The sequence below is a fragment of the Nipponia nippon genome, unplaced genomic scaffold (genome assembly GCF_047370975.1).
Source record: "Nipponia nippon isolate SJK-2023a ecotype South Korea unplaced genomic scaffold, ASM4737097v1 scaffold_77, whole genome shotgun sequence".
NCBI classification, from domain to species: Eukaryota; Metazoa; Chordata; class Aves; order Pelecaniformes; family Threskiornithidae; genus Nipponia; species Nipponia nippon.
The window spans coordinates 31,815-59,511 of NW_028262399.1; the positions used below are offsets into that span (position 1 = coordinate 31,815).

The 27,697-nt window shown below is 53.3% G+C and overlaps 2 protein-coding genes across 2 annotated transcripts; one reads left to right on the top strand and one right to left on the bottom strand.

The window, feature by feature from the left end:
* The first annotated feature begins 4,824 nt into the window (after nucleotides 1-4,824).
* On the top strand, nucleotides 4,825-24,645 carry LOC148050639 (uncharacterized). Its single transcript, XM_087741139.1, has 8 exons — nucleotides 4,825-4,931; nucleotides 5,489-5,618; nucleotides 6,238-6,358; nucleotides 15,836-15,950; nucleotides 18,639-18,747; nucleotides 20,333-20,411; nucleotides 20,539-20,653; nucleotides 24,588-24,645. Exons 3-7 carry the CDS (start codon nucleotides 6,241-6,243, stop codon nucleotides 20,610-20,612), a joined length of 495 nt encoding a protein of 164 aa, XP_087597265.1. The 5' UTR covers nucleotides 4,825-4,931; nucleotides 5,489-5,618; nucleotides 6,238-6,240; the 3' UTR covers nucleotides 20,613-20,653; nucleotides 24,588-24,645.
* LOC148050640 (acrosin-like) lies at nucleotides 12,241-14,619 on the bottom strand. Its single transcript, XM_087741138.1, has 5 exons — nucleotides 14,549-14,619; nucleotides 14,054-14,254; nucleotides 13,450-13,715; nucleotides 13,024-13,169; nucleotides 12,241-12,600 (listed from the first exon to the last, which is right to left on the bottom strand). The coding sequence occupies exons 1-5, from the start codon at nucleotides 14,617-14,619 to the stop codon at nucleotides 12,241-12,243; spliced, it is 1,044 nt and encodes a 347-aa protein (XP_087597264.1).
* Nucleotides 24,646-27,697: the final 3,052 nt, after the last annotated feature.

The following is a 27,697-nucleotide window of genomic DNA, read 5'->3' on the forward strand; positions in this document are numbered from 1 at the left end:
TGCCTGATGCACTTTTGACCTCAAAGGGCATTTCGTCCTGCCTCCCTTCTGCTGTGAAATCCTGCTCCTGCAAGAGAAGTGGCAGTCAGTCACGGTCACCTCTGTGCCACCAGCATCTTCCTGAGCTGGACAGCTGCTGGGACCTGTCACCATCAGCCCCGGCTCTGCTTGAAGGCTTCTCCTGGCACAGGTGCAGCTCTGGCTGTGCTTGGTGTGGGCCATGCTTCCTGAAGGAGGACAGCAACACTCACAGTTACTCCTGGGCACTTTCCAGCTGGGAAAAGCTGATTTGAGGCAGGTTTGCCACAGGTCCGGGTGTGCTCCTTGTCCTCCAGCTCGGCCACAGGTCCCACATTTGGCTCCCTCCAGCAGGAGCTTGGAAAGCCCCTTCCCAGCTGGGAGCGCCAGGCCAAGGGCACGGGGCAGAAACAGCCCCCTCCCCCGAGCACCCCAGCCCCCAGCTGGCCTCTGCCCCCAGACTCCTAAAATTCCAAACAGGCTCGCCCCCTAACTTAATTATCTTCAGTTTTAAGAAAAGAAACTGTGTACTGCCAGCTTCAGCAGTCCGACTAAGACTGTTAGAGGGCGATTTGGGCTTCAGCTCCAGAACAAAAGAACTCCCATTACAGAATCCCAGCTGCCAACTCCATGACCATCTTGTCACTGACACACAAACACTCTGCTGTAAAAAATCTTACAGCCAATTAAAATTATCCTCCCCTCCCCAAATCTTTGTTCTTCTCATACCCTCAGACTGCCACAGTAATAATCATGTCATTATTTACAAGAAAATGTAAAACCAGAACTAACCTACGCTCCCTCCTTGACTGGCCCCTCTTTCTTCATCAGTTCTTTGCATTTCTTTAGCTCCTGGGGAGGACGTATCAAGATTTCCCTGTTTAAAAGAAACAAGAAAGATCAGTCACAAACATGCAGAAAACCTGCCCTTCACATACACGGTGCCCACACAGGAGCATTATCAAGGCCCTGCCTAGACACAAAAGATTAAATTAATGCACCGGGGAGGAGAGAGCAGGAACAGCACTCTGGCACCCACGATGAGCAACAGGCATTTCTGCTCTGAACTGCGGCTTACTCAACGTGCACGGACAGTACTGATCCAGACACGAAACCACGCGTAGCACTTAATCCCAGCTGCCACATACACCGTGAATTGTAATGACTTGTTTTCCATCCCACCGCAGCTTAGATGCCTGCACTCTGGCTCAGGGCTGACTGCGGGAACTCCTCACTGCTTTAACTTTGCTTCGGGCTTGGCACGAGCACGAGGCTTCATCCCTTTGGCTTGGCCCCCAGCAGAAGCTGGGCACGTGGCAGGTTTGCAAGTGCCTTGATGGAACGGAGCTTGGACACCTACCAGGCATTAAAAACCAACCAAAGAAAAAGCCCAGAGAAACTGTGTTGGAGAGTAGCAGAAAGAAACCTCAGGGCTGATCACTGTTTAACACACGGGCTTTGGAATTTGGGAGACTGGAGCTCCCAACAGACTCCGCTCCTTGAATGGAAACATCCTTTAGCTTTTGATCCTGACAGAAACACTACAGACAGCCTCCAGCTCTGCTCTGCAGCTGCCTGAAGCATTTGCTTGTCCATGCCCAGTGCTCTTCCACGTTTACAAAGTCTGTTTAATCTGCAAAACAGTACTACAAACTGGCAGCCAAATGCCTCTTCTCTCTCAGATGTGAAAACTGCAGGGAAAGACAACACAGGTACCAGGACAAGCCTTCTGCTCTGGCCTAGGTTTTGAAAAGCAAGGTCTTCTGAACCTCTGTTTTCCAGCTGCCGCCAACAGCTGCAGAAAGGGTCTGGTTTGATCAGCTGGATGATCAGTGCTGACTACCAAATCCCAGTACAGGACGTTACACCTCGGGCTCCAGACTTTGAGCCCAACCCCAAGGACTGAATAACCTCCCTCCTGCCATTGGGCTGACGGCAGTATTGCACCTCCCCTGGCTTCTCCGGCTCTTCCCCAGCAGTCTCCTCCTGGCCACTCTGCTATAGGCCGCTAGATGGTTTCAGGGAACCATATCCTGGACCCACTCTGACATCTCCCAGCAATGAGGATGCAGAGATGCTCTCCCAGCACACTGGGCTCCTCTCACCTCTTCTGGTCTCTCTGCGTTGTCCTTTCCTCATCTCCAGACACTGGTTCTGACCTTCAGCCAGATCTCCACTGCTTGTAAAATTCCCCCGTTGCAAGGAAATCAACAAGATGACCACGTCCTCCTGAGCCTTGTCTCTCACGGGAACTTTGGTCTGGCAACCAATGCAGAACATGGCAGTGGGGTCACAAAAACATCAAGGCTTGCCCCAGAGGTAAGTGGGATGAGCTTGGCTGGTCTTCTGCAGGGAAGAACAGCACAAAGAAAACCTGGCAGGTTTAAGCATTAACAACTTTACCCGGCTTTCGCTGCCTTCAGCAGACCTCTCGGCTGTTAACAGGCCAAACTTCCCAGCCCCCTCGGTTTTCAGACGGCTCATTTTGGCTTGGGCTAGGGTATCAGTTAACACCTGCATTGCCAAACCCTTGTAGACCTGAGCGTGCTCCTCACAGCTCCGTACCGCTGTCCCTGTGGGAAGCGAGGCTCAGGGGGAGCCGTTCTGCACAGATATGTGCTGGAAGGCAGCGCAATGGGAATAGAGATACGAGACTGGTGGGGGAAAGGTCGAGTACCGACACTGGGAAACATGATGCCAGGTCAGTGTCTGCAGCAGGATCTGGGCAGCCACAGAACTGAGCAGCGACTCCCTTTGGAGACCATGAGGCAACGGGTACCCTCACTCCTGCAATCCGCTCTAGAGGGTGCCCACACCAGCCTCCTTGAAGAAGTCGACTATCAGCCACTTCTGTTTGCGCAGAAGGTTACGCAGCGTGACAAGTTCCTGGGCTGCACAAAGAAAGGGGGCGCTGCCCTTCCCCCAGCGCTGTCGGCTCTCTGGTGGTGAGCACTGGAGAAGGTGACAAAACACCCTGAGAGCACCCTTACCCAGAGTCACCGTGCCAGGAAGTGTGACACCATCTGGGGTAAAGCAGCGCACCTCTACTGGTCTGTTCTGCTCTCTCCAGTCTTCCCTTTCTTCCCAGGTCTTGTGTCAGCAGGGTTTGCTCCTGAGCTCTGGCAGATGCAAACAAAAACCCTGCTGTTGTGGCCGAGGAACTAACTCACCCAGGAGCTGTTTTTCAGAAAGGCCTACGGTTCCTTGTCTCGCATAGGCAACGCCCAAACAGAGTTTCTGAGGCACCTCCTGAGCACAGGCATGCAAACAAGGGATTGTTAAGACTCAGAGTAACTCACATCATTTAAGAACCCACAACAGGTACACTGAATGTGAAAATGAGCACAAAGGGGTCTTTTCAAAATTGCTAACTTTTTTTTTCCCTGTCCGTATTTTCCTCACCGCGGGGAGGAAACACAGACTCTGCAGCCCCTGCAGTCAAATACGGTTCTGCAGGACAGGGGGCAGATGAAAGTAGAGAGACCCGAACCAGCAATTTTCAAATCTGTGAAGAATCAAGCAGAAACAGTTGCAAAGCGTAGCATCAATTTACAGAAATTTAAACCTGGTGGAGCTGAGCAGTAGAAATGAGCATTACAGAGAACTAGAGCGGAGCACTGCAATCAAAAGGGTCAGCAACACAGACAGCTCTAACCGCACATTTTCACCCCATTGCCTTGAACAAAACAGGCTTGGGATCCCCATTACTCACTTCACCCTGCAATAGTCCCATTCCTCATCTGAAAGCTGCTGTGTGCCCAGCTGAGGACAGACCCAATCCACACAGAGAGCAATCACAGCTAAACACTGCACTTTCCTTGGTGAAGTTTCCTTGGAAAAAATACATTTATTTAAAAACAAAAAAGTGTTACTGCAAGAACCAGGAAGAAGAAAATCCCTGACAGGTTGACTGGAACTTCCCGGCTGTGGTAAAACCATCCGCCCTCTGCACCCCATTTCCCAAAAGCCGGCAGCACAGCTTGGCTGGGGGAAAGGCAGGTATCAGACCTCGGGGCCCAGAGAGGGGCACAGCCATCTGCCAGGGGAGCTGCATCCAGCCAGGAACATTCCCCGCTTGCTTCTCTGACAACAGAGCCCCACTGCGTGCTCCCACCAGGAGGGAGAAACAACTTCCATGTCTGGAAATCCCCATTTCTCAAAGGCTGTCAGCAGAGACGGGGCTGCCCATCAGCACCAGACCCACACGAAGGCCTGGGGACAGCAAAGGCCCCTGGCCTGTCCCCACCACACCATGCCTGCTCCAAAGCCTGCAGCTGCCTGTTGGAGAGGAGGCCGCTCTACCTTCCCCTGGCCTGCGGACATCCAACACCCACCCCCAGCTGTCAGGGCTGGGGCTGGCGACCCTCGGGGCAGCAGCAGGAACCGCTCTGACCCTGCTGCTGGGGCTGGCCCTGGGGCTGAGCACTCAGGCCCAGGGCTGGGGACTGGGCCATGGCAGGGCCTGTGGGCAGTGAGGCCTCCAGGCCCCTGCCCCAGGCCCATCCGCACTGGCACATACCTGCTCCTGCTCCTGCTCCTGCAGCTCCCCTGGCCCTGGCCCTGGCCCTGGCCCTGGCCTGGCCCTGCTCCCCCCGGGCCCCGGCTGCCCCCGGCCCGGCTCCCGCCCCTTGCTCCTCAGGCCCCTGGGCCTCGGCCCCCTCCGGCCCCGCCCCACCCAGCTCTGACTGACAGCTCGCCTCCGGCTCTGCTGATTGGCTCAGCCAGCCGTGGCCAATGGGGCGGCTGTTGCCGGGCAGGCTCAGGCAGCCCGGGCCTCTCCTCCCAGAGCCGCCCTGCGCCCGCTGCCCCCCGCAGCGCAGCAGCTCCTCAGCCCGCCGGGACACGGGGCCTGCGGAGAGACGGCCTCCAGAAGGGCCGTGGCGCCGGGAGCTGCTCTCTCAGCAGCGCAAGGTGTTTGTGTGCACAGCTCTGCCGTCCCTCGGTCTGCTCAGGGGGTCTGGGCCTGCGCAGGGAGGGAGGGGAGGTCAGGGGAGAGGGCAGGAGGGGAGGGGAGCTGGCAGGAGGGAGCTTCCCTGGATTTGCCCCGGATCGGCAAGTCTTTCCCAAAATTTGGCTCTGTCTGTGCTGTGTGACAGGAGCCGCTGGCATGGGCCAGGCCGGCAGCTGGCAGGAGATGGGGCTCTGCCCCCGGTCCCAGCGCCCGTGCTGAGCCCAGCACCCAGGGCCTCCCTCAGGCCTCGCCTTGCCCCGGGCGCTGAGGAGGAGAGACAGCCTGTGCTGGCGTGGCCCAGGGCATCCTCCTGCGGCCAGAAGGAAGGACAGAGCCCCGTCGCTCTCCCCACAGGGGCTGACCACTGTCCTTCCCTTCTGTCCCCAGGCCTCCCTGGGGCCGGCAGGACCCGCAGGGCTCCAGGGCCAAGCAAATGCCGGGGTGCCAGGGGCTCCTGGGGCTCAGGGCAGCTCCGGGCAGCTGCGAAGCTGAGGTGCGGCTGCCCCTTTGCCTCTGCAGGTGCAGTTGTTTGCTACCCCCTTCGTGGTCAAACCTGTTTCTCCTCGTGGCACGTGGACTGGACAGATGCCACGTCCCTGTTAGTCTGGGAGGACGCCAGGGAAACGAGGAAGCCACAGCAAGCACACAGGTATGAGGACAGTGAACAGGAGCCGTGTCAAGGTTTTTCTGCTGTTGCAGATCTGAACTCTGACACCTGTGTGCATCCCAGCACCCAAGTCAGGTTTTTTTCCTCCAAGCTGCACAGCTTTTCACCAGCAAAAGTGAGTGGGGCTGAGCTGGCCTTCAGGATAACTCGGCTCCTGTCTTTTTTAATTGCATGTCTACCCTTTCCCTTTTTTCCAGCAATTGCTTGCTTTCTTTCTCCCCCCTTCCCTCTCCCAATTCCATCCTCTTTCAAAGGTAATTAGGCTTTGACTTTCTGGACAGATCATCGAGTAGGTAGACATATATAGCATATAAGCATATAAGCATATATAGCATATAAGCATAGTCTGGTGTATACCTCCAGAGCTGTAGGCTGAGCTATTCTCCCTTTAAAGGCTGGATAGATATGGGCTATGGCTAGAGTTCCCGTTTGGCAGTTATTATTTCTTTTGGGGTCCTGTGACAGTGATGGTAAGGTCGTCAGCCTGCAGCTCTGCTGCAGCTAAAACTACCAGTGAAAGAGTTTCGATGGCGGGTGCTGTTCTGTGTGTTTCATTTCCAATAATCATTTCACTGAGCTGGCATTATTTCTATGCGATTAGGTGATGGGGATCTTCTGGCACTGGTCTTCTGTTTCTGGAGCGCATCCTGACAGCCTTTGTCATCCAGAGCTTTCCCGTCTGTTCCCGAGAGCAGTGATGGCCAGGACGCAGAACGACTCCTGTGAGTAATGGCTTCACCAACAGGCTTGGATTTAGTGAATCCTCATGGGCAAATGGGTGTAGCAGGTGCTCCAGCCAAGGATTTTCATGTGCTGACACTCTAGAGTGAATTTGGAGGTGCTTCCTCCGCCTCCTTCTCCTATTTCTCTTCCTCTTCCTCTTCCTCTTCCCTGTTCTTCCTCCTCCTTTTCTTCCTTGTCCTGCTCCTCCTCCTCTGGTTCTTCATCATCGTTTTCCACCTCCTCCTCCTTCTCTTGTTCTTCGTGTTCTTCCTTCTCCTCCTGTTCCTCCTCCTCCCTCCTCCTCCTGCTTTGCTTCCTCCTCATCCTCTTTCTTTTCCTCCTCCTCCACCTCCTCCTCCTTCTGTTCTTCCTCCTCCTGCCCTTCTTCTCCCTCCTCCCGTTCTTCCTCTGCCTCCTATTCTTTTGCTTTCTTTTCTTCCTCCTCCTGTTCTTCCTCTTCCTCCTTCTGTTCCTGTTTCTTCCCATCTTCCTCCTTTTCTTTGTCCTCCGTTTTTTCGTCCTCCTCCTTTTCTTTATTCTCCCCCTCCTCCTTAGCCTGTTCTTCCTCCTCTTCCTCCATCTCCTCTTCTTTCCTCTCTTTCTCATGTTCTTCCTCCACCTCTTCCTCATCCTGCTCCTCCTGTTCTTTCTTCTCTTCATCTTCTTCCTCCTCATCCCCCCATTCTTCTCCTGATTCTCTTCCCCTTCCTCCTCCTGCACTCGTCCTCCTCCTGTTTCTCCTCCTCCTGTTCATTCTCTTCCTCCATTTCTTCCCCCTCTACCTCCTCTTCTTCCTCCTCCTCCTCTTGTCCTTCCTTCTTTTCCTTTTTATGTTCCTCCTCATACTCCTCCTTTCCCTGCTCTTGTTCTTCCTCTTCTGGTTCTTTCTCATGTTCTTCATCCTGTTCTTCCCACAGCTCCCCCTCCTCCTCCTCTTCTTTTTCTTTGTCCTCCTTTTTGTCTTCATCCAGTTCTTCCTCCACCTCTTCTTCCTCTTCCTCAGTCTCCTTCACTTTCTCCTCCTCATACACCTCTGCATGTTTACCCTCTGCATGTTCATCCTCCTCCCGTTCTTGTTCTTCATAGTCCTTCTCCTTATACCCCTCCTTCTCCTCCTCCTCCTCCAACTCTTCCTCCTCGTTTCCTTCTGTTTTTCTTCCTCTTCCTGTTATTCTGTTACTCTGTTTACCCTCCTGCTCTTTATCCTCATCCTCCTGTTCCTTCTGTTCTTCTTCCACCTTCTCCTCTTCTTCTACTTCCTCCTCTTCCTTCTCCTCTTTCCTTCTCCTCCTCCTCCTGATCTTCACCATATTCCTCCTCTTCATCTTCTCCACTTCATCTTCTCCTACTTCATATTGCTCTTTATCTTTCTCCTCTTCATCCTGTTATTCCTCCTTCTTCTCCTCCTCTTCTTAATTTTCTTGCTCTTTTTCCTCCTCTTCTTTCTCTTCCCCCTCATTCTCCTGTCCCCCCTCCTCCTTTTGTTTCTTCTCCTTCTCCTCCTCCTCCTCTTCCTCATCTTATTCCTGTTCCTTTTCCTATTTCTTCTCCTGTTCTTCGTCCACCTCCTCCTCTTCTTCTTCCTCTTGCTCATTTCTCATCTTTCTCCTTGTCCTGTTCCTTTTCATCTTCATCCTATTTCGTCCTCCTCATCCTCATCTTCCTCCTTGTGTTCTTCCTTCTCCTACACCTTTTAGTCCAACTTCTCCTCATCCATATCCTTTTGTTGCTCCTAATCCTTCTCTTGCACTTTCTCCTTGACAATTGTATGAGATCTAACAAGGCTCAGTGCTGGGTCCTGCGCTTGGGTCATAACAACCCCATGCAACGCTACAGGCTTGGGGAGGAGTGGCTGGAAAGCTGCCTGGCAGAAAAGGACCTGGGGGTGTTGGTCGACAGGCAGATGAACGTGAGCCAGCAGTGTGCCCAGGTGGCCAAGAAGGCCACTGGCATCCTGGCTTGTATCAGAATTAGTGTGGCCAGCAGGACCAGGGCAGTGATCGTCCCCCTGTACTGGGCACTGGTGAAGCCACACCTCGAATCCTGTGTTCAGTTTTGGGCCCCTCACTACAAGGACAGTGAGGTGCTGGAGCGTGTCCAAAGAAGGGCAACGAAGCTGCTGAAGGGTCTAGAGCACAAGTCCTGTGAGGAGCGGCTGAGGCAGCTGGGGTTGTTCAGCCTGGAGAGGAGGAGGCTGAGGGGAGACCTTATCGCTCTCTACAACTGCCTGAAATGAGACTGTAGTGAGGTGGGGGGTGGTCTCTTTTCTCAGGTAGAAAGCGATAGAATGAGAGGAAATGGCCAGAAATTGCTCCAGGGGGCATTTAAATTGGATATTAGGAAAAATTTCTTCACCGAAAGGGTGGTCAAGCATTGGAACAGGCTGCCCAGGGAAGTGGTTGAGTTCTCACACCTGGAGGTATTTAAAAGAGGTGTAGATGTGGTGCTTAGGGACGTGGTTTAGTGGTGGAGTTGGTAGTGTTAGGTTAATGATTGGGCTCAATGATCTTAAAGGTCTTTTCCAGCCTAAATGGTTCTGATTCTGAACCCCTCAGCCCCACATGCTGTTCTCCAGGGCTTCTTTGGTAAATCCTGTATCAACCTCACCTCACCAGTCTGCCTTCCACAGCTGTATGGTGGAGCCTTGCTCACATGCTGGAGTGCAGGGCAGTCATGGGAGAAAAGCAGGAGGCAGCCACGTGCATTGCATTTGCTGAGCAGGGCAGAGAGCAGTGGCTTGAAGGGTGGCAGCCTCAGAGCTGGTGAAAGGTGCGGGAGCTTGGTGCTGCCATCCTGGCTTGTGGGGTTAGAGCTAAGGCCCAGAGCTGAGTGCGCAGGCTGGTCCCTGGGGTGACAGGGCAGGCTCTGTCTGAAAGTGGAATAGCTGCTCTTCTCAAGGCCTTTGAGGCGTCGCATGGCTTCACAGGCACCAGAACTGGGCCCCAAGCAAACTGGACTCAAGGCTGCTTTGGTTTTTGAGAATGGAGCTGAAGGTGGTGCCCCATATCTGCTTAGAGCAGATGGAAGAAGGCCTTAGAGAAGACAACTTGTCTTCTGTGGATACTCTGCTGTCCCAGCAGCAGATTTTGCAGGTGGTTAAGGGGGAATGATGCGAGAGGTGGCCGCACTTCACAGATAATTGAAGGGAGAGCTGGGGTCGTTTTGGGGAGGGGAATGTGGCAGGGGCAGCAGTACCCAGGAAACCGCATCAGTAATGCCATGGAAGTCCAAGGTGACCTAGCTAACGGCACCTGAAACACCAACTCTGATGACAGATGGGGCAAACGTGGGAGCAAGGGGGAAAAATAACCGGGGGTGGGTGCCTTGTTTGGGAGGAGACAAGGGCGGAGAAAGGGAGGAGTGAAGGAAGAGGAGGGGGATGTATAAGCATGGCAAATGGGGAGAAGGGGGGATCAAGGAGCCAGTCACCCATAAGCAAAGTGCTGTTTGGTTTGCTTGTTTGCCTGAGCCCTGCACCTGATCACCACAGTCCGTCCTACCTTCTTTTTGAGAGCGATTCCAAATCCTTTTCTGTGTGGCCCCACTTTGTGTACCCAGTGTGACAGAGGTTTGTCCAGAAGCCTGGCTGCTAGCAGCGGCAGAAGGGAACACAGGTCACAGGGCCCCAGCAGTTGGAAACAGCGAGTGTCTGGGGCCAGCTGCTGGTGGGAGCGCTGTGGGCGTGTGCAGTTGGCTAGTGAACTCAAAGCTGGACTAGCTCACGAGCAAGAGGAGAGCGAGCCTTTCAGTCATGGGGCTGGCATGTGGTTGCAGCCCACCTGGTTGATCAGCCCCAGCACCCACAGACCTCACAAGAGGACGAGGCCTGCCAAGCACCAGCCACATCTCCACCTCCTGGAGTCATGAAGGACTTGGAGGTGCTTGAGCAGGCATACCCTGAGCTGCTTCCCGCCTCGGCACGTCCCCTCCGCACTAGCCGCACAAGGTCCTGCCTCTGAAGCTGCCAGGACCATCCATCCCATCCTCCTCTTGCTGTGCTCTTGGCCCCTGGCAAGTGCTGGTGCTGCAGGTGCCAGCTCTGTTCCCAGCCAGGGGTGCGCAGCGTGCCTCCAGCTGCGCTGGGATCTCTGGAGACTGGGGCATGCCCTTTGCTTCACCTTGATGATGGTTTGAAAGGAGCTGTTCTGGCTGTGGAGATGATGCTGTCTCATGGTCCCTCCCTGAGCAAGTCAGGGTTTTTGACAAGAGGCCTCATCTTGAACGTCCAGCAGAGAGCACAGGGTCCCCTGAGCTGCCCTCCTAGCAGGGCTGGCAGTCTCCCCAGCGCACAGTTTGCTACCCCAGTGCTCCATCAGTCAGCGGTGCCACTGAGCCAAAGCTGCAGGGTAGCTCTAAGGCTGAGCTTGGGTAGTTGCGGGCAGGGGGGGTCTGGTGGTTTTGGGATACGGTTCCAGCACGGAGCAACGGAAGGGGATGGAGCAGCAAGAGGCCCGGAGCAGTGGTAGCAGGAGGGCTTAGGAGTGCAGTTTGGTAGGCAGCAGGGTGGGATGCCTGCCCTTCCTGACCTGGCTGTCCCCAGACTCCAGGTACTGTTCAAAAAGCACTTTCTGCAGTTCGATCTCCTTCAGGACTTGCAGAAGCTCTGGCCCTGCGCTGCTCTGCAGCAGATCATAGTTCTTGGCTGGGTCTGACTCCAGGCCAAAGAGCAGCGGGGGCAAGTGAGGGGTCAGCGGGGTCAGCCCATGGCAGGGCTGGTCTGGGGTTGGATCACTGTGAAAGGACCGTGCAGCAGAAACCCCCAGGTGGAGCTCAGTTTCTTCTCTTGGAGCTTTGGACAGGCAAACCATAGGGGACTTCACAAAGCTGCCCGTGCAGAGGAGAGGAGGCAGCACTAACCTGGTGTGAAGTACCGGGCCTTGTACTTCCCAGAGCAGCCAGATCCAGTAGACGTGTGCAGACGGGGGATTTCTCCCTTCAGGTCGACTAGAGCTGAATCAGGTGGGCTCTCACACCCAGGAGGCTTGTCCTATCCCAGCCTGATGGATGTGGCTGCTGCTGTTGCCGTGTGTGTGTTGAAGAGACTTATGCTGCATTCCAAAGAGCCAGGTACACAAACACGCACGCAGGCTTACACAGTTAATGTGAACGGCAAAGCAGATTCGCATAGAGAGAGCAATGCCTTTACCCGCACCCACGTGTACGTAACCACCACTTACACAAACATGACCACAGCCCCGGCCTTCTCTGCCTTTGCAGATGATCAGGATTGGATGTTTGCTAGTGAAACATAAAGCCACCTTCACTCCCCAGATTCATAAGCACAGCATGTTCCTAGTTTCCTCAAATAACAGTATGGAACTGAAGTCCATGTCATACCTGTGGCTGGATGTCAAGCTCCTTACCGAGTCGTTGGTGCAAACCTTGGGTCTTTCTAGATCCATGTCTCCTGGGTCATGAGAGAGTCCAGTTTCGAGTTCACCGGTGCATTGTACACACACACACACAGGGATCCCACCAGTAGCCGGCCTAAGACACTTTGTGTTGCCAGCTGCTGTCCCCAAGACCTCGAGCCCGCTATGACCTGTGTTCCCTTCTTCCACGGCACCCTCACCCTGCTCTCTGACCGGGCATGGTTTCAGCCCCCTTGAGTGACTCTTTCCCTTTGTGCCCTCCTGTCTGCCTGCAGCCTCATTTTGCAGGTGCCGGGCATGGAAGTCCTTGCCTTGCACAGGAGACTGAAGTGGACTGACGCATGGTTAGCTGTGAAAATTGGCAACTTTATTTCAAGAGCTAAGTCAACTTAGGGCAAGACAGAGCAGGCCTTTGACACTGAGGCTGCCTTTGGATCAGCAGGCATTGCCCCAGAAAGAACGGGTTGTGGTACACTGCAGGCTGCGCTGGATCCTGTTCCTCCTGCTGCTCAAGCCTTTTTTCCCCATAGGACCTGCAGGAGCTCCTGCACGTGAGTAAAGAACTTCAGCAGCTTCTGGAGTGGAAGTGGGCAGGAGCTAAACCTGCCCGGTTGTGTTGGTATTGGCCTTGGCCTCTGAACGGGGGTTGAGGCGGTGAGAAAATGACTCCATGCCCGTGATGTTGGCACAGCCCTTAGCGCTGGGTGCAGTCCCATCTGAACCAGGATCCAGTCGTAGAAGTGCTGAGTGGAGGTGTAGACCCCGGGCTGTTTTGCTCTCGCACAGCCTTTCCCCCAGCTGGTCACTCCAACAAGCCAGAAGTAGTCGGCCTTGTTCTCTTTGCACACGAGAGGACCACCGCTGTCACCCTGCAGCGGGAGAGAGAGCGTTGAGGTGTTGTTGGGTGGCCATTGTTGGCACTATGTCAGCTCCTTCTCTCTCACAGCACCTGCCAGAGCTGCGTTCACTGCACAGAACGGCTCTGCTCAGGTGCTGGAGCCTCCAGCACCTTGTCTGGGAGGGGGCGGTGGGCCTGTAAGGCAGGGCTCTCTCATCTCTGCACAGTGATCCTGGATGGGTGGAGGACGGAGGTGCCAGGGTTGGGATCTGGAGCTCTGGGCTGCCAAGAGCACTAGATGGGCTTTTTGGGGAAGGGGAGGTGAGCCCCAAGAGCGGTGGAGACCCAGCGGTGGCAGGGTGACTTGCCAGGCAAAGCCCGTGCTGGGGTGCGTTTGGGCGGTTGCGTCAGGGCTGCCTGTGCTGCCGGGGGTTGACTTGTAGCACGCTCCTACCTGGCAGGTGTCGATGCCACCCTGGGGATAGCCAGCACACAAGTTGTGGCTGTGGATGGCCCCTCTGTACCACCGGCTGCTGTTACAGAGGTTGACATCAATGAGGCGGACCTTGGCCTCCTGCAGGACATCCGTTGCTCCTCCAGCTGTGAGCAGAGAAAGGAATTAACACCCAGCAGCTCGTTGGCAGTTCTCCTCGCCTGTCTGGGTGAACCCCTTCCGTGGGGCTTGGCTTTGCGTCGTGAGAGGCATTGTACCGGTGTTTCCCTTCTGCCTTGCTTTGGGGAATGGCTCAGGCCCATCTCTCTGTAGGCAGACGTCCCCGCAGCCTGACTCTGGCTTTCGCCTCTGCTCTCAGGAAGCCCAGCCCGTCTCCCCAGCGTGCCAAGCTTGCACTCAGGACACGAGCACTTTTTGGGAACTCACATCTTGCGGTCGTGGAACCCCAGCCACTGACGTAGCAGGTTGTCAGCTCTGACACTCTCAGCGAGGCGTCGGGCACACAGGCAAGCTGTACGTAGTAGCTGCACTGGACAGGCTGGTCCAATTCCAGCAAGGCAATGTCGTTCCTCTCCGAGATATTACTGTAGTGTTGGTGAACCAGGAGCCGCTTAATATGGCGCACTTGGACCTCAGGGCCCAGCTGAGTCAGCTGGGTGGCCCCGACCACTACGCGCCACATGGCGATGTGCCTGGAAGGCAGATGGAGAGAGGGGTCAGGGGGAGCGGAGCTGTGTGCTGCAGCAGCCCAGCAGTTCCCTGCCTTCTCCTTCATAGGGGAGAGAGGGCAGCAGCGCTACGGAGGGTGCGACTGCCCTCGCACGCCTTAGGCGCAAGGGATGTCGAGCTGGAGGCTGCTAGGAAGCAGTGGCACGACCTCAGCCTTCTCCTGAGCAGTCTCTCAGCTGGGCTCTGGAGTGCCCAGGCACTGGGCGTGCTGCAAGGAAACGGGATGGGAGTAGCGCGTGGTGCTGCGTCCAGGGCAGCTGCTAGTGTTGTGGGGATATGCCCGTTCCCTGGTCCTCCTTACCTGGCCTTGATGAAGCAGTGGGCTGCTGTGAGGACCCACTGTGGGCTGATGAGGGAGCCTCCGCAGATATGCCCTGTGCCTAATTCCCAGGGACCCTGGATGCTGACGATCCAGGGCCAGGCCCCTGGCTGGGCATCTCTGCCCCCCACGACGCGCCACGTGCCGTAGTGAGCAGCCATGGGCCGGAGCCCGCAGGTCCCTCTGTAACCAGAAACTCCTTACTGTCCTGCTCGACCGCTTGCTGCTGTTGAGGCTGAAGGTCAGCCGTCTTCCCTCCCCACAAGGCATTGCATGGACAGCAGGGCCAGGGAACCTCGTGGGGTGTGCTTGAGCCCCGTAGACGAGTTGTGCCAGCAGCCTGGGTGCTGGCAGGGAACTGAGGCTCCCACATGGGGTTCGGGAAGCTGTGGCGTGGCCACGGGGGACAAGCGGGCACCCTCCAGTGAACCCCATAATGGTTGCCCCAGCTCCCCCCCAGAGCCTTGGGCCACTTACCCACAGCTGTCCCATGTGCCGTGCACAGGCCAGCACACGGCCAGCAGGACGAGGAGGGGGAGCAAATTCATCGCTGCCACCAGTGCAGCAGCCGACGTAGTGCCCGCAGTAGTGACATTGCCCGCGGTGGCCCTGTCCCTGGGGCTGATGTCACAGAGTCGCTGGTTCCGGGTGCTGGGCACGGTGGCCTGTCGGGGGAGGGGGGCAACATGGGGGATTCCAAGCAGGAGGGGAGGCAGAAGCTGGGATCGGACACCCCCGACAGCCCCCCGCTGAGTGCTCTGCTTGCGGGATGAGGGTGTGCAGGCCCCGTGGCAGGCAGCAGCGCCTGGCTCCGAGCACTGCCTGCTACCAGCTAGCAGGAACGACCCAAGTGGGGCATCACAGCCTCTTTGGGGAGTTCACTGCCACCCTGCTCTTTGCAGCCATTTGCCACCAGCTCCTTCCCAAAAAACAGACACCAGAGGAGATAGCTCCTACAGGCAGTATGCACGTGTTTGGGTGTTGAAGAGCCAATCTGGTCACAGCGGCGGCGGGCAAGCAGTGATGTGCAAGCCAAATAAGCCAAGCGTACCCGCGCAGTGTCAACCTTCCTGCACAAAGCGCAGTGAAACGCGGATGCAGCACGGTCCACGCTGGCTCTGTTAGCCACAGCAGCCCCCTCTGACAGGCTTCATGTCCTTGCTGTCTATGAGTTATAGCGCTGTTCTGGGCCAACACTGACAAGGGCACTTGTGGCGCCTGGTATGCGTGGCCACGGACATGCAACTTTAAGCTCTCAACAGAGAAGGATGCTCCTGCTCTCAGCCCCATGTGCCATTCTCCATGGCTTTGGTAAATCCTCTGTCAGCCTTGGCAGATTGGCATAGAGTACATCTTCTTCTTTCAGCCTCTCAGGATTGGGATGTGATCCTCTTCTGAGCTGGCTGAGAAAGAATGTCATTCATCTGTTAGGTCCAGATGAGTTCCTGAGTGTTAGTCCCTCGGGGCTGTATTTTACCAAACAAATGGCTGGGTCCTCTGCTGACCTTGCATGCTGTCTTCTAGGCTCTTGTCCTTGTTTTACTAGCAATTAAAATACAAATTTGATCCATTTAAAGTTTAATCAAGTGGTGTCCTTCCAATTCTGTCCTTACCACGCTGCCCATGTCGTCCAGCAAGAACCCAAAAGGTGATTGGAGCAGTACCTAGTCAAAAGTTGCAGGACGTCTTGCTGGAAAAAGAGCATAACCTATTGCGTGGCTTCCCCTGATACAGTCAGTAACTGCCTTTGTCTTGCTAATTCAGCCTGCAGGTTTCCGTGGGACTCCTCTGTGCTCCAGTGTCTAAATATACCTGCTGGCACAAGTGTTTGCCTTCCTCTGCAGACACCGGGACGATGCCCTCCTCTTAGGAATGCCAGGTAGGCATTTGTTATTGCTGTCATGCGGGTTGTGATCTGTCTCCTGCATCCTGTGAGAGCGCATAACGCGTCGGCTTTCTACTCAGCATCAGCGAGAGAACACGTACCCTTAGGACCACAGTCTCCTGCTGTTCTCTATCAAGTACAGTGTCAGGCACGGGCTTCCTTGCTGACGTTCATGGTAGAAACCATCGTAGCTGTGAATGCAGGTGTCTGCACCTGCATGAGGGGTCTGGGCTCCCACTGTAGTCTACGGAAGTTTGTTTGTCGTGGTTTAGGGCGTGACTGAATTACCTACTAAAAGCCTTTCCTCTAGGACGTGTCAAGCCAGCCTTGAACCCCCTGACTGCACGGACTGTCCAGGAAGTCCGAGGCAAAGGGACTTGGTGTTGACAGCCATATTGTAGACAGAACCTCTGTGTAGATGAATCCTGCTCTTAGTGTTCTGTGTGTGAGTGGGCGCTGCTCCAAGAGCGTCCTCTGCCTTGCCTTCGTTTGCTGTATTGCACCCGGAGTAGGAAATGATCAGCCCACAGCTCTTAAGACAGGCCCAGTCTGCAGAACAGTAGATCCAGCTTCCTGCAGAGAGGCGGGGCGCGGCTGCCTGGGCCGTGCTCGCGGGCGAGCATTTGGAGTCTGAATTACATCGGCTGTTGTTCCTATGAGAAGAGGCGGATCATCTGGAGCCCTCCTCCTCCTGTGCTGGCATACAGGCTGTCTGTCTATCAAAACTCTGAGCTGTTACTGCTGTGTCAGCACGTCCTGTAAATACGCGGTAGCTTTGTTCCAAAAGTGAAATAAAGCCTCTGGCCTACTGAGGTTGGGGTAGCGGGACCTAACTGCCTGTTAAGTAAAAATACATCCCAGTTGAGTCATTGGTACGCTGTGAGCGTGCCCTTCACTCACAGGAATATAGGTAACATGGCAGAAGGGCAGTGGGGAGTTCTGGCACGTTCCAGCTGTCCCAGCATGCTGGCAATGCCGTTGAACACATCCTTCCTAAACTTGACGCAAACAGCTAGCGCTGGCCCCAGCGTCTGCATCAATGGCCAGGTCCAGCGGAGCAATCTGGGGACTGCTTCTGGCTCCTAGTGCCTAAAGGATGAGAAAAGGCGACGCAAGCAGCTCTCTGGTTAATGTCTTTGTCCCAGGATCCCCTGCAGGGCCATGTGCTGGAGGTGTGGCAGAGCCGATTTTCCAAATGCCCTGTATATCTCGTTCAGGGGGCTTGCTGCTTCCCAGCAGAGGTGACTAATACTACCAGTTCATGAAGGAGAATAAGGCCTGCCAGGGACTTGGAGTTGGAGAAGGGTTTGAGTTATTGGCTAGAGGTGGGGGTTTGTCTGGGACCTTGTCTTTAAATGCAGCTCTGACATTATGGGTCACAGCTTTTGGGTCCTTTCAGTAGCTGCTCATGCTGGATATCATCACAGGTAGTGAGGTGATTTCACTTTGGCTTTTCCAGAAGTATATGCTTTTTTTTTTCTTTTCTTTTTTTTTTTTTTCTCCCCAGGGTGGGATTTGGGGTTCAGTGCATCATTAGTTAAGGATTTTCCAGGTTCGGTTTCTGAAATGCAGAGCCAGTGTTGAGGCAGCCAGGCGTAGTGCAGCAACATCTCTTCCTACAAAGCAAGCAGAAGGCATTCACAAAAGCGTAGGACTTCCTTTCTAATTCAAGATACCCATAATACTCGAGAAATACCAGGAGAAGGACAAGTGCCAGCTTCTTCTCTTGACAGAGGAATTGTTATACATCCGTCATTATTATCAAAGGTAGCCTGTGGTTTAAAAAAAAATGGTTTGAGTGATTTGGGCATCTGTGACATCTAAGGACTTGTAGCTGTGCTAGTTCAAGGTAAAGCTTTTAGGGAAATTCCTTGACTTTAGTCTTTTTACCCGAAGCCCTAAACTGGCCCAAATCACAGCTTCTTGGAAGCAGAATATAAGATGGATTTCTTGGAACGCACAATGAAGTGCTAGCCCTCTGCTAGGCAGAAGAGCAGGATAATCCTTTCCATATGGGATTTAAATACCTCCTATTGTTAAATGTAAACGGCAGGAAGAGAAGAACGGGTCTTTTAGACAGTGATACTTTGCTTGCAGTAGGGGTTTGAAGGTGCTCGGGGAGTCTCTGTTTCCTCCCGAGTCCACACGTTCCTTGTGGCTTCTTCAGTTTACCTGCAAGCCTTTCTCTTGCTGGCAGCATGGTTTGAGGTGCATCACTCCCTTTCTTGTCACTCCTCTGTCCCCTGTCAGAAACAAGGGTAACAGAAGTGTTTGGACAAGGTTTTGGAACAAGTGTTTTCTCATGGTTGTTCCTCAGAGCACTGTCAATCAGGAGGCATTCCCATCTCAGTCTTCTTTAGAGCTGGCTTAGTCTTGGCCATTGATTCTGGGTACAAAAGAGGGAGGCGTTGCTCCTGGCAAGAGGTGTTGGTATCAAAGTCTCTTGCCTGATGATAGATGCAGTGAAGGCTCTGTGTAGCCTCTGTGTCCTGCCTCAACCCAAAGGTGTGTACATGGTGATAGAAATCCTGCCCTTTGCTGCCCTTGAGCTTGTGACTGGTTCTGGCCTCTCTGTGGAGTCTCTCTTCTGCCTCTGGCTCTTCTCTTCCTTTTGTAATTGGTCTGCACGTGCGCACCCCTGTCCTGGCTTGTGAGGTGGCTGCTGATCCTCTCTCATTGCAGCTGTGAGCAGGTGCTGGAGACTTTTGCTGGAAGAGCAGAAACGGACGGGGTGGAGCGATTCAGGCCCCTCTCGGATGGCCTGGAGAGGGGAACCTCGGTGGCGCTGAAGGTACATAGTTCCTCAGGTTTTTGTGGACGTGGCCTTTGAAATCTAACACGGGAGTTGGAGAGCTTGAAGCGGGATAGATTTGGTGTGGCTGAAATGCCTTTGGCTTTGCTGCTTTTTGTCTGCTGTGGCTTTGTGTTATCTTCTGGCCTTCTTACAAGTCCCAAATCACTGACTTCCAGTCCGTGCTCACAAGTTTTCTCTTTGATGTGTGTCTGTGGTTTTTTTCTTGCTTGTGACCTTGACTGGGGAGTTCATATCCATCGTGAGCTGTCTGTAGACTCCATGTAACTCATCTTGAATTCAGAAAGCAGTGCCAGCCTTTTCGTGAAAAAAAAAAAAAAAAACAACCAAAAAAAAAGAAAAAAGAAAGGTCGTGCTTTTGAAGGAACAAAATTTATTTAGTTTTAGTGAGTAGGTAGGTCAACAGAGCATGTACACTCCTTTCCTGGTGTCCATCTATTAATGTGAGGGGGTATGATTATGAGAACCTGCTAGATAATGATACTCTGTTTTTTTGCATTTTTACCATCTTTCATGAAAAGAACTACCGAAGGTGGTAGCATAAACTGTGTGCATTTGACAGTGTTTTCTCAGTGGGGAAGTTCAAACCGGTGACTTGCCCATTATTGCTCCTGTAATCTGTGGCAGAGCTAGCAGTTGGAGTGAGATTACCGTGCTTAGTCTTAACATTCCAGGGTATTAAAAGCATTTCCTTGAAGCACTTTCCCGAAATAACAAGACCTGCCCTTCTGAAATGGCTGTTTTCCCAGGAGCTGCGCCCGAGCTAAGGCAGATGAGAGTCTTGCCTGCTGTCAGCCACGGAGGCTGATGACAGGTCAGCCAGCAGTTGTGGCAAGGACAGAACAAGATAGATACGTATGCTCCTCTGTGCTGATTGCAAATGCTGGAATTTGTCTTGCATGAAGTGGTCTTCAGGTTTTGCAGGTTGTAGGTTTGGTAGGATCGACTGTGTCTTAAACGTGATGGTAATAGCAAACCCTGCAGGCATCCATGTAGGGCATTTTGGATTTCATAGTATCTGCAAGAGTATTGGAACAGTTCAGTGTTATGTTGAGGTACGGTAGTTATAGTCTTATCGGAGGAAAGTCTTGGCAAAGAAGATGAAGATGGCAAAGATACCCAAAAGCGTTATAACCTTTGAGAGTGGAAACATGGCATTTACACTTCATATGAACAGTCGACTGTTCTTTCCAAAGATTTACGGAGGACGCTTTGCTTTTCCATATCAGAACTTAGTGATTTTAAGTTAAAGCTCTCCACTGGGATGTGTAAAAAATGAGCCCTGTATCCTGGAAAGAAGAGCAATTACAGAGACTTGACAGTCTTACTCTTGTGTTTTTCAGTTCTCCTTAAAAAGCAGGTATGGGCTTCTTCACTTGTGTTGTGTAGGGATTACAAAAAAAGCACCCTTGAAACTTCCTCTGAGATTAAAAGTGGGTGAGACCGATCACATTTTCCTCCTCTTCCACGATCCTGCTTTCTCTTGAACTGGTTTATATCAGTAGCATAAATTCTTTACTTTCACTAGAGCCAAGAGACCATAAGATTTTCATTGTTTTCTCAGGCCGACCGTCTCCTGCCAGACAGAGATCTCCATGCAGAAGTGCTCGGTCAGAGAGGCCTCGCTGCAAGAGGACTAAGAGGTGGGTGTGGGGTTAGTGAGCAGCCCTGAACCAGCCTCAGGATCTGTGGCGAACCAGCCTTCAAATGAGCTCTTCACAACAGGACGTTGCCCAGGAGTAACTATGAGTGTTGCTGTTCTCCCTCCAGAAGCATGGCACGCCCCAAGCACAGCCAGAGCTGCGCCTGTGCCAGGAGGAGACTTCAAGCAGAGCCGGGGCTGATGGTGACAGCTCCCAGCAGCTGTCAGGTCAGAGAGATGCAGGTAAGATGGCAGAGAGGGGACACCGACTGATGGCCACTTCTCTTGCAGGAACAGCATTTAACAGCAGAAGGGAGGCAGGGCCCATGATGTCAAAAAGCGCATCGGACCGCTTCCAAGATAACATCTACCACAAAAACACAGAGCCAGAGAGAGGCAGTGGGAGGTGTTGGGGAGAGGCGAGGGCAGGGGGAGATGGGAGACAGAGATGGATGGGAAAAAGCCGGAGTGTTGGCAGTAAGGACGCTTCTGCTGTGCAGGTGCTTGTGATGTCACTGGTGCCTGAGGAGCTGATAGGGCAGGAGCGGGCAGGTGTGAGCAGCCATCAAGGGGACTGCTTAGAAGGGGAAATGCCTGAGCAGCAGAACGTTCCTGCGAGCCCGGGAGCTGTGAGCCTGGCGATCAGAAGCATCCCTGAAACGTGCAGCTGGCCGCTTTGCAGCACAGCTAGGGACCGAGAATCCAGGCACCTCCAGATCATCTCGGAAGTGACACTCTGTCTGTTACGTTATTCTTCCCCCTTTGGGCTCACTTTTGGTGTGGGTTAGGTTTATGCACCCACCTCTGGGATGGCTGGGTCCCCTCTGGGATCGCTTTGTCCTCCCCTCTGGGATGATGCTTTGGCCCTTTCTGGAATCTAATTCACTCTATACCAGTATTATATCTCCATATAAGTAATCCATCATCGGTATATCTGCTGCTCTTTCGAGGATAAGTTCCCTGCCTAGTGACAACTTTTTAATAACCTGGCTGTTGCTGTTCTGTTGCTTATTCCTAAAAGATTGGTTGTTGCTATACGATTGCTTGCTGCTTTTACTGACTGCTGCCATCCTATTGATTGATGCTCTGCCATTGATTGCTGATAGAAATGGGAAGCAGGTCCATGCCCTGGAGCTCCCCAGGCCTCCTCCCAGGCATCTGCCCCAGTGTTTTGTCCTGCTGTGGAGGGAGCTGAAGTCCTGGGGAGCAGCCCCAGACTGCACCAGGGGAGACACCTGAAGAGTTTGGTGTATGTCGGAGGCACTCTGGAACTCCTCGCAGGGATTTCCCGGGATCTTTTGGTTTCTTCTGGAGACAAGCGAATTCCCAGGTAGCAGCCCCAGAATCTTCTAAGGTAGCTACCCAAAGAGCATGGTGCATGTTGGGGGCAGGTCCATTCCTGTTTTTACTTCAGGACTTTTCCCATACATCTGACGGAGTGTTTTCATTTTCTTTACACACACCTGAAGTCCCAGGTAGCTGCAGCACAACTTTCCCCGTTAGTTAGTGGCAGAGTTTTCTTTGTCTTGGAGGCAGGCCATGCCCGATAGCTCTTCGGGAATCCTCGGAGGAATCTCCAGAATGTTTTGGCCTCCCCTGGAGACAGCTGAATTTAGCAGGTAGCCGTCCCAGACTTTTCCAAGGTAGTTACCCAAGGTGTTTTGTGTATGGTGGAGGCAGGTCCATGCTCGGTAGACCTCTGGGAGTCCTCCAAGGCAGCATGGGAGTGTTTTGCCTTTCCCTGGAGCCAGCTGAAGTCCTGGATAAAAGACGCATATGACGCCTGTATGGTTACCTGAAAGGTTTTGTTCATGTGGGGGGCAGGTCCATGCCTGGTAGCTCCCTGGGAATTCTCCCAGTCATCTCTAGGAGTGTGTTGGCCTTCCTGGGGACAGCTGAATTTTGCAGGTAGCAGACCCAGATGCTGCAAGGTTGTTAGTTGAAGAGTTTTCTTAAACTTCAAGGCAGGTCCATGCCTGGTAGCTTCCCAGGGACCCCTCCCAGGGAAATCCAAGAGTGTTTGGCTTCCTCAGGAGACAGGTGAATTCCCCGGCAGCAGCCCCAGGCTCTTTGAAGGGAGCTATGCAAAGAGCATTGTGTATGTTGGGGGAAGGGCTGTGCTCAGTAGCTGGGTGGGAATTCTCCCAGGCACGTTCAGGATTGTCTTGGCCTCCTCTGGGGAAAGCTGAAGTCCCAGGCAGCGGCCCCAGACTCCTGCACGGTAGCTACCCGAAGCGTTTTGTCCATGTTGGAGGCAGGTGCAAGCCCGGTAGCTCCCTGGGACTTGTCCCAGGCAGCTGCAGGATTTGTTGGTCTTCCCTGGAGAGAGCTGAATTTTGCAGGTAGCAGCCCCAGACTCCTCCAAGGAATCCACTCAGGGAGTGTTTTCACTGTTGGGGGATGGTCCATGGCCTGTAGCTTTCTGGGAGTCCTCCCAGGCAGCTTTGGAGTTTTTTGGCCTTCCCCGGATATAGCTGAAATCTCAGGTATCAGCCCCAGACTCCTCCAGGGAATCCACCCAAGGAGTTTTCTCCATGTTGGAGGCAGGTCCATGCTCCGTACCTTGCTGAGACTCCTCCGGAGCAGCCTGGGAGTGTTTTTTCCTTCCCTGGAGATGGCTGAATTTTCTGGGTAGCAGCCCCAGACTCCTCCTCGGTAGTTACCTGAAAAGTTTTCTTCATGTAGGACTCAGGTGCGTGCCCGGTAGCTCCCCGGGACTCCTCCCAGGTGTCTGCACAAGTGTTTTGGCCTCCTCTGGAGATGGATGAATTCTCCGGCAGGAGCCCGAGACTCTTCAAGGGTAGCTGTGCTACTGAGCACTGTGTATGTTGGAGGCAGGTCATGCTCTGTAGCTCCCCGGGACCTCTCCCAGGCAGCTCCAGAATGTTTTGGCCTTGTCAGGAGCTGGATGAATTCCTTGGTGAGCAGCCCTGGACTCTTCCAAGGTTGCTAGCACAGGCATTTTGTCGATACTGGAGGCATGTCCGTGCTTTGTACCTTGCTGGGACTCCTCTCAAGGCAGCTTGGGAGTGTTTTGCTGTTCCCTGGATATAGATGAAGTTTCAGGTAGCAGACCCCGAGTCCTCTCTAGTTAGTTACTTGAAGAGCTTTCTTCATATTGAAGGCAGGTCCATGCCCTGCAGCTCCCCAGGACTCCTCTCTGGCATATCCAGGAGCACATTGGTTTCGTCTGGGGACCAGGGAATTCCCTGGTAGCAAGCCCAGACTAGTCTAAGGTAACTACCTGAACAGCAATGTGTATGCTGGGGGAAAGTCCATGCCCAGTAGCTCCCCAGGACTCCTCCCAGTCATCTCCTGGATGGTGGTGGACTTGGCAGTGCTAGGTTAACAGTTGGACTTGATGATCTTAAAGGTCTTTTCCCGCCTAAACAATTCTATGATTCTCCAGGGGTGTCTTGGCCTCCAGGGGTGTCTTAGCTGCCCAGCTGCACAGAGGCTTTTCTCCATGGCACTGACGTACCACTGGACCTCATCTGGTGTGGAAGTCTCGGTCTCATGCCCTTGCCACTGACAAGTGCAGATCATCTTGTGTACTCAGGAGCCCTTGTTTTATGATTCTGTGATTTTTCTGAGGAAGGTTTCTTAGCTCTGCTGCAGGAGATGGGTACAATGCAAATGAAGTAGATGTGTTTCAGATGTGCTGTTTCTTCAAGGGCACTTCTGGCAGGGGTAGAAGGAGAACATGGTTATCCTGACCCAGTAGATTCTGTGTTCCCTCTTGTGGTTTTCCCTCTGAGGAGGATCAGAAAGGATGAAGCAAGAGACGTGTTTTCATCATAGGTGGTTAGCAGCTAGGCTGTCAGTGTCTTTCTATTGCATTTGCCTTGTCACCACTGACTCAGCCAGGAACCGTTTGTTCTTCTTCATGTTGAGACCTCGTGGTCTGACACCTTCTGAGGGGCATGCCATTTTAGGAGTCCTTCCCAAGGAGGGCAGCAGGGGTCGCAGAGCACGTGACCTCAGAGGGCCAATGGAGACAACCGATGCCCATTTTCTGTTGGGGTGTAGTTTTTCCTTGTTTACTTCACAGAAGTCCCCATGTTGCTGCACATTCTTTGGATCAAGTTTACCCTACTGCATCATCAGGTGTAGGCATGACTTTTAATGCTCAGCCAACCCCAACACATGTCATTGCTCATGCTTTTGCTTTCCATAGCTGCACTCAGAAGAGCTTGGAGAACATGGAATAGAGGTGGATGCCAGACAGATGCACCTCCTGAGAGACCCCCACTTCACTCTCCACCCTGGCAGAGCCAGGAGGAGCCCTGGCCAGCAAGCAGAAGGAGAGGTATGAGGCAAAGCCAGGCTCCAAAGCCCTGTTGCAAGGCATCGCATGTGCAAAATCACTTTCTGATGTAAAACCAGGGTAGATGCACATAGGAACTGCTCCGAAGTCTGCTGTGGCATTAACCTTGGAATTTAGCAAGGGTGCTTCTTTTTAGGCATGGCTTGTGCCTCTTTCAGCTCAAAGTGACCATCTTTAGCAATGCTGTGCCTTATCGAAGTAGAATGCAGCCGGAGAGGAGTTGGGAAGGGGGATGTGAGCAGCAGTAGTGTCCAGGTGAGCAGCAAACCCCAGGTATCTTTCCTGGAATCCATCCTGCTCTGGTCACCCTGCGTGGTTAGGTGTCCGGTCAAGAGGACAAACCTGGCAGCATTTTCCTTCTGTACCTGGTGCGGTCACAAGTCAAGCAGTTAGCCTGGCCATTTTCATTATGGTGACGTCCTAAATGAATCCTTGCAAGGCTCTGAAATAGAAAAAACCATCCTCCTACCTAATAAGCTAAGTAGTGGTGCACATGCATTCATGATTTCCAGGTAGTCAGGGACTGATAAGGGTGATACCCCATTAGCAGTCAACAGAAAAGGCAAGGCTGCTTCTTTATAATGATATTTATTTATAATAATACAATGTTATTTATAATAAAAATTGTCAGCATTATCATGATAATAATGATCCACCTTTAAAATGATAATTATTCACTGTTCATCAACCTATTCCTTTAGATTTGTGGCTGGGCAGAGTGTTTTTGCTTTCAAACAATGCCAGTTTGAAAACTAGCATTTCTCATCAGCTGTAGTTTTCTTGTTGGGTTTTGGGTTGGTTTGGGGAGTTTGATTGTGTGTTGTTTTTTTTTTTCCCTGAGAAGAGCTGCTTTTGAATTGCTGTGAATTCAGTGGCTGGTTTGCAGCAGTAGAGCATGGAGGAGGAATCCGTATTGTCATAAAAGTGTTTTAGCTGGCAAGACAAAGAGGTCCCAGTTTGGAGAGTCCTTCTGCATCGTTCTGAAGGATTACCAGAGCAAGGCAGCAAGGAGTCTACATTTGAAACTCGATGTTCCTGTTGCTTAACTCCAGAGCGATTGCTGAGGTTGAGGGGGCTTTGGCCCAGCTCCAAAAAGGTGGGGAAAGTCAGAGAATAGTCAAGAGTTAAGGGAGCTGCTTTCTCCTGAGAGATGTCATTTGGTTCTGGCAAAGGGAATCTCTGCTAGCAAGGATGGTCATCCCTTGTGATTGTAACAAAATGGAAATGTCTCCCAAGTTCTTGCCCTTCCTCCTTAATACAGGAGCACCTTTTCTTGCTTTCTTGTGGTCAAATTACTCAGGCCCTTGAGAGAGACTTCCTTCTGTGGCTGATGGCAGAAGGAGATGGGGGAGAAGAGGGAGCAGAAGATTCTCGGGAGGACCGAGCTTGGATGCAAGTTACAAAATCTTGGATTATATAAAAAGTTTGGCATAATGGTATGTGCAACGATAACTGCAATGGTATCTTCATCTGCAGTGGTACCTGCCTCTGCAGTTGTATCTGCACCTGCAGTGGCATTTACCTCTGCCGTGTAATCTTAATCTGTAATGGCATCTGCAGCTGAAATGGCGTCTCAGATGGTATCTACATCTACAGTGGTAGCTGCAATGGTATCTGCATCTGCAGTGGCATCTGCGTCTGCCTACAAGTTACTAAATCTTGGAATATAATCTGCACTGCATAATATTCTTGGCTTCTTTTTAGTTATTTATTTTTCTTTTTTAATTTGGCCTTTTGGGAAGAAAGCAAACATGGACAGGGTTATTTTGGATTAAGGCAGGAGGTGTCATTTTGACCAGAACTTCAGATTGCCAAAGTTGTTTGGTTTTTTTCTTTTTACTTTTGATTTTTGCAATCAGACACACCTGTATGCTCTGGCCGCTCCATTTCCCAGCCCCTGGGGCAGCGGGAGCATGCTGACCAATAGCACTGGCCTGCCCCTGCTTTTACTGTTTTCGGTGTTGCCTGGCTCACGCCCATCCCCCACTGCTGAGGAAGCGGCATCTCTGCAAAGAGCAAGGGCAGAGCGTGTTCTGCAGCGGGGTCTGGAGATACAGACGCTGCGGTGGTTGGCTCCTTACCCGCTTCTGCAACAGGGTCGGAACAACTCTAGTCGCGTCCGTGTTGAAGCCGTTTGAGTGTCGGAGGCAATGAAGGGATTTCTTTGGTCCCTCCCCAACAAAGGCAGTGTGGGCTGGGAGTCAGAGTGTTGCAGTGGTCAGGAGGGTGTCTTCTTCCTCACAGAGCCGAGCGTGCCTCCTTTACGAGCAGAACTCAACCTGCGAATCCCCAGCAGAAGGTTTCTTGAGCAGCGCTGTGCCCCCTTTCCCCCAGCTCTGAGCTCCTTGGCCCCTGGGGAGGCAGGAGGAGGGCAGGGACTGTGAGAGCCGGAGGCAGAGGCCAGGAGAGGGGATGGGGGAGCGGGGTGGAAGGTGACATTGCTGGGGTGCGGTGAGGTGACTTGCGTGGGAGGAAGCTGATTGGTCAGGAGCAGCAGGTGGCAGTGAGGAGCTCAGTGCCTACCAGTGACAGCGCAGAGAGGAGGGAGCTGGGGGGCAGAGGAGAGGCCGGTTGGGGGGCAGGCAAGGGGCCAGCAGCGAGGGGAAGGCTGGGGCGGGGCTGGTGAGGTCACTTCTGCCGGAGATGCTGATAGGGTAGGAGTAGGCCCGTGGCTTGGAAGTTGCTTGTGAGGTCACTTCTGTCCCTGCAGGTGATAGGCCAGCAGCAGGCTTGTGGCTGGGTGGGTGTTTGTGAGGTCCCTTCAGCTGGAGCTGCTGCTAGGCCGGCAGCAGGCTGGAGGGGCATTGCCGGGTCTCTCCTCTCCACTGTGGCCGTGGTGTCTTCTCCTCCTGCCCCCTACCAGGACGAAGAGCGTGGCTGAAGGTCCTGGCGGGCTGTGACGAGCCCTGGAGCCCTCTCCTGAGCCGCCCCGTGCCCTCGGCCTCTCCCTGGGTGGGGAG

Bases quoted from the DNA above. Each gene is read 5' to 3' on its own strand.
- LOC148050639 (XM_087741139.1), top strand. From the start codon at position 6,241: ATGGGGATCTTCTGGCACTGGTCTTCTGTTTCTGGAGCGCATCCTGAC. The intron at 6,359-15,835 runs GTGAGTAATGGC...TTGCTAATTCAG, and splicing joins CAGGACGCAGAACGACTCCT to CCTGCAGGTTTCCGTGGGAC. The intron at 18,748-20,332 runs GTACATAGTTCC...TTGTTTTCTCAG, and splicing joins GAACCTCGGTGGCGCTGAAG to GCCGACCGTCTCCTGCCAGA.
- LOC148050640 (XM_087741138.1), bottom strand. From the start codon at position 14,619: ATGAATTTGCTCCCCCTCCTCGTCCTGCTGGCCGTGTGCTGGCCTGTG. The intron at 13,170-13,449 runs GTGAGTTCCCAA...CTCTGCTCACAG, and splicing joins GGGTTCCACGACCGCAAGAT to CTGGAGGAGCAACGGATGTC. The intron at 12,601-13,023 runs GTAGGAGCGTGC...CTCCCGCTGCAG, and splicing joins GTGGCATCGACACCTGCCAG to GGTGACAGCGGTGGTCCTCT.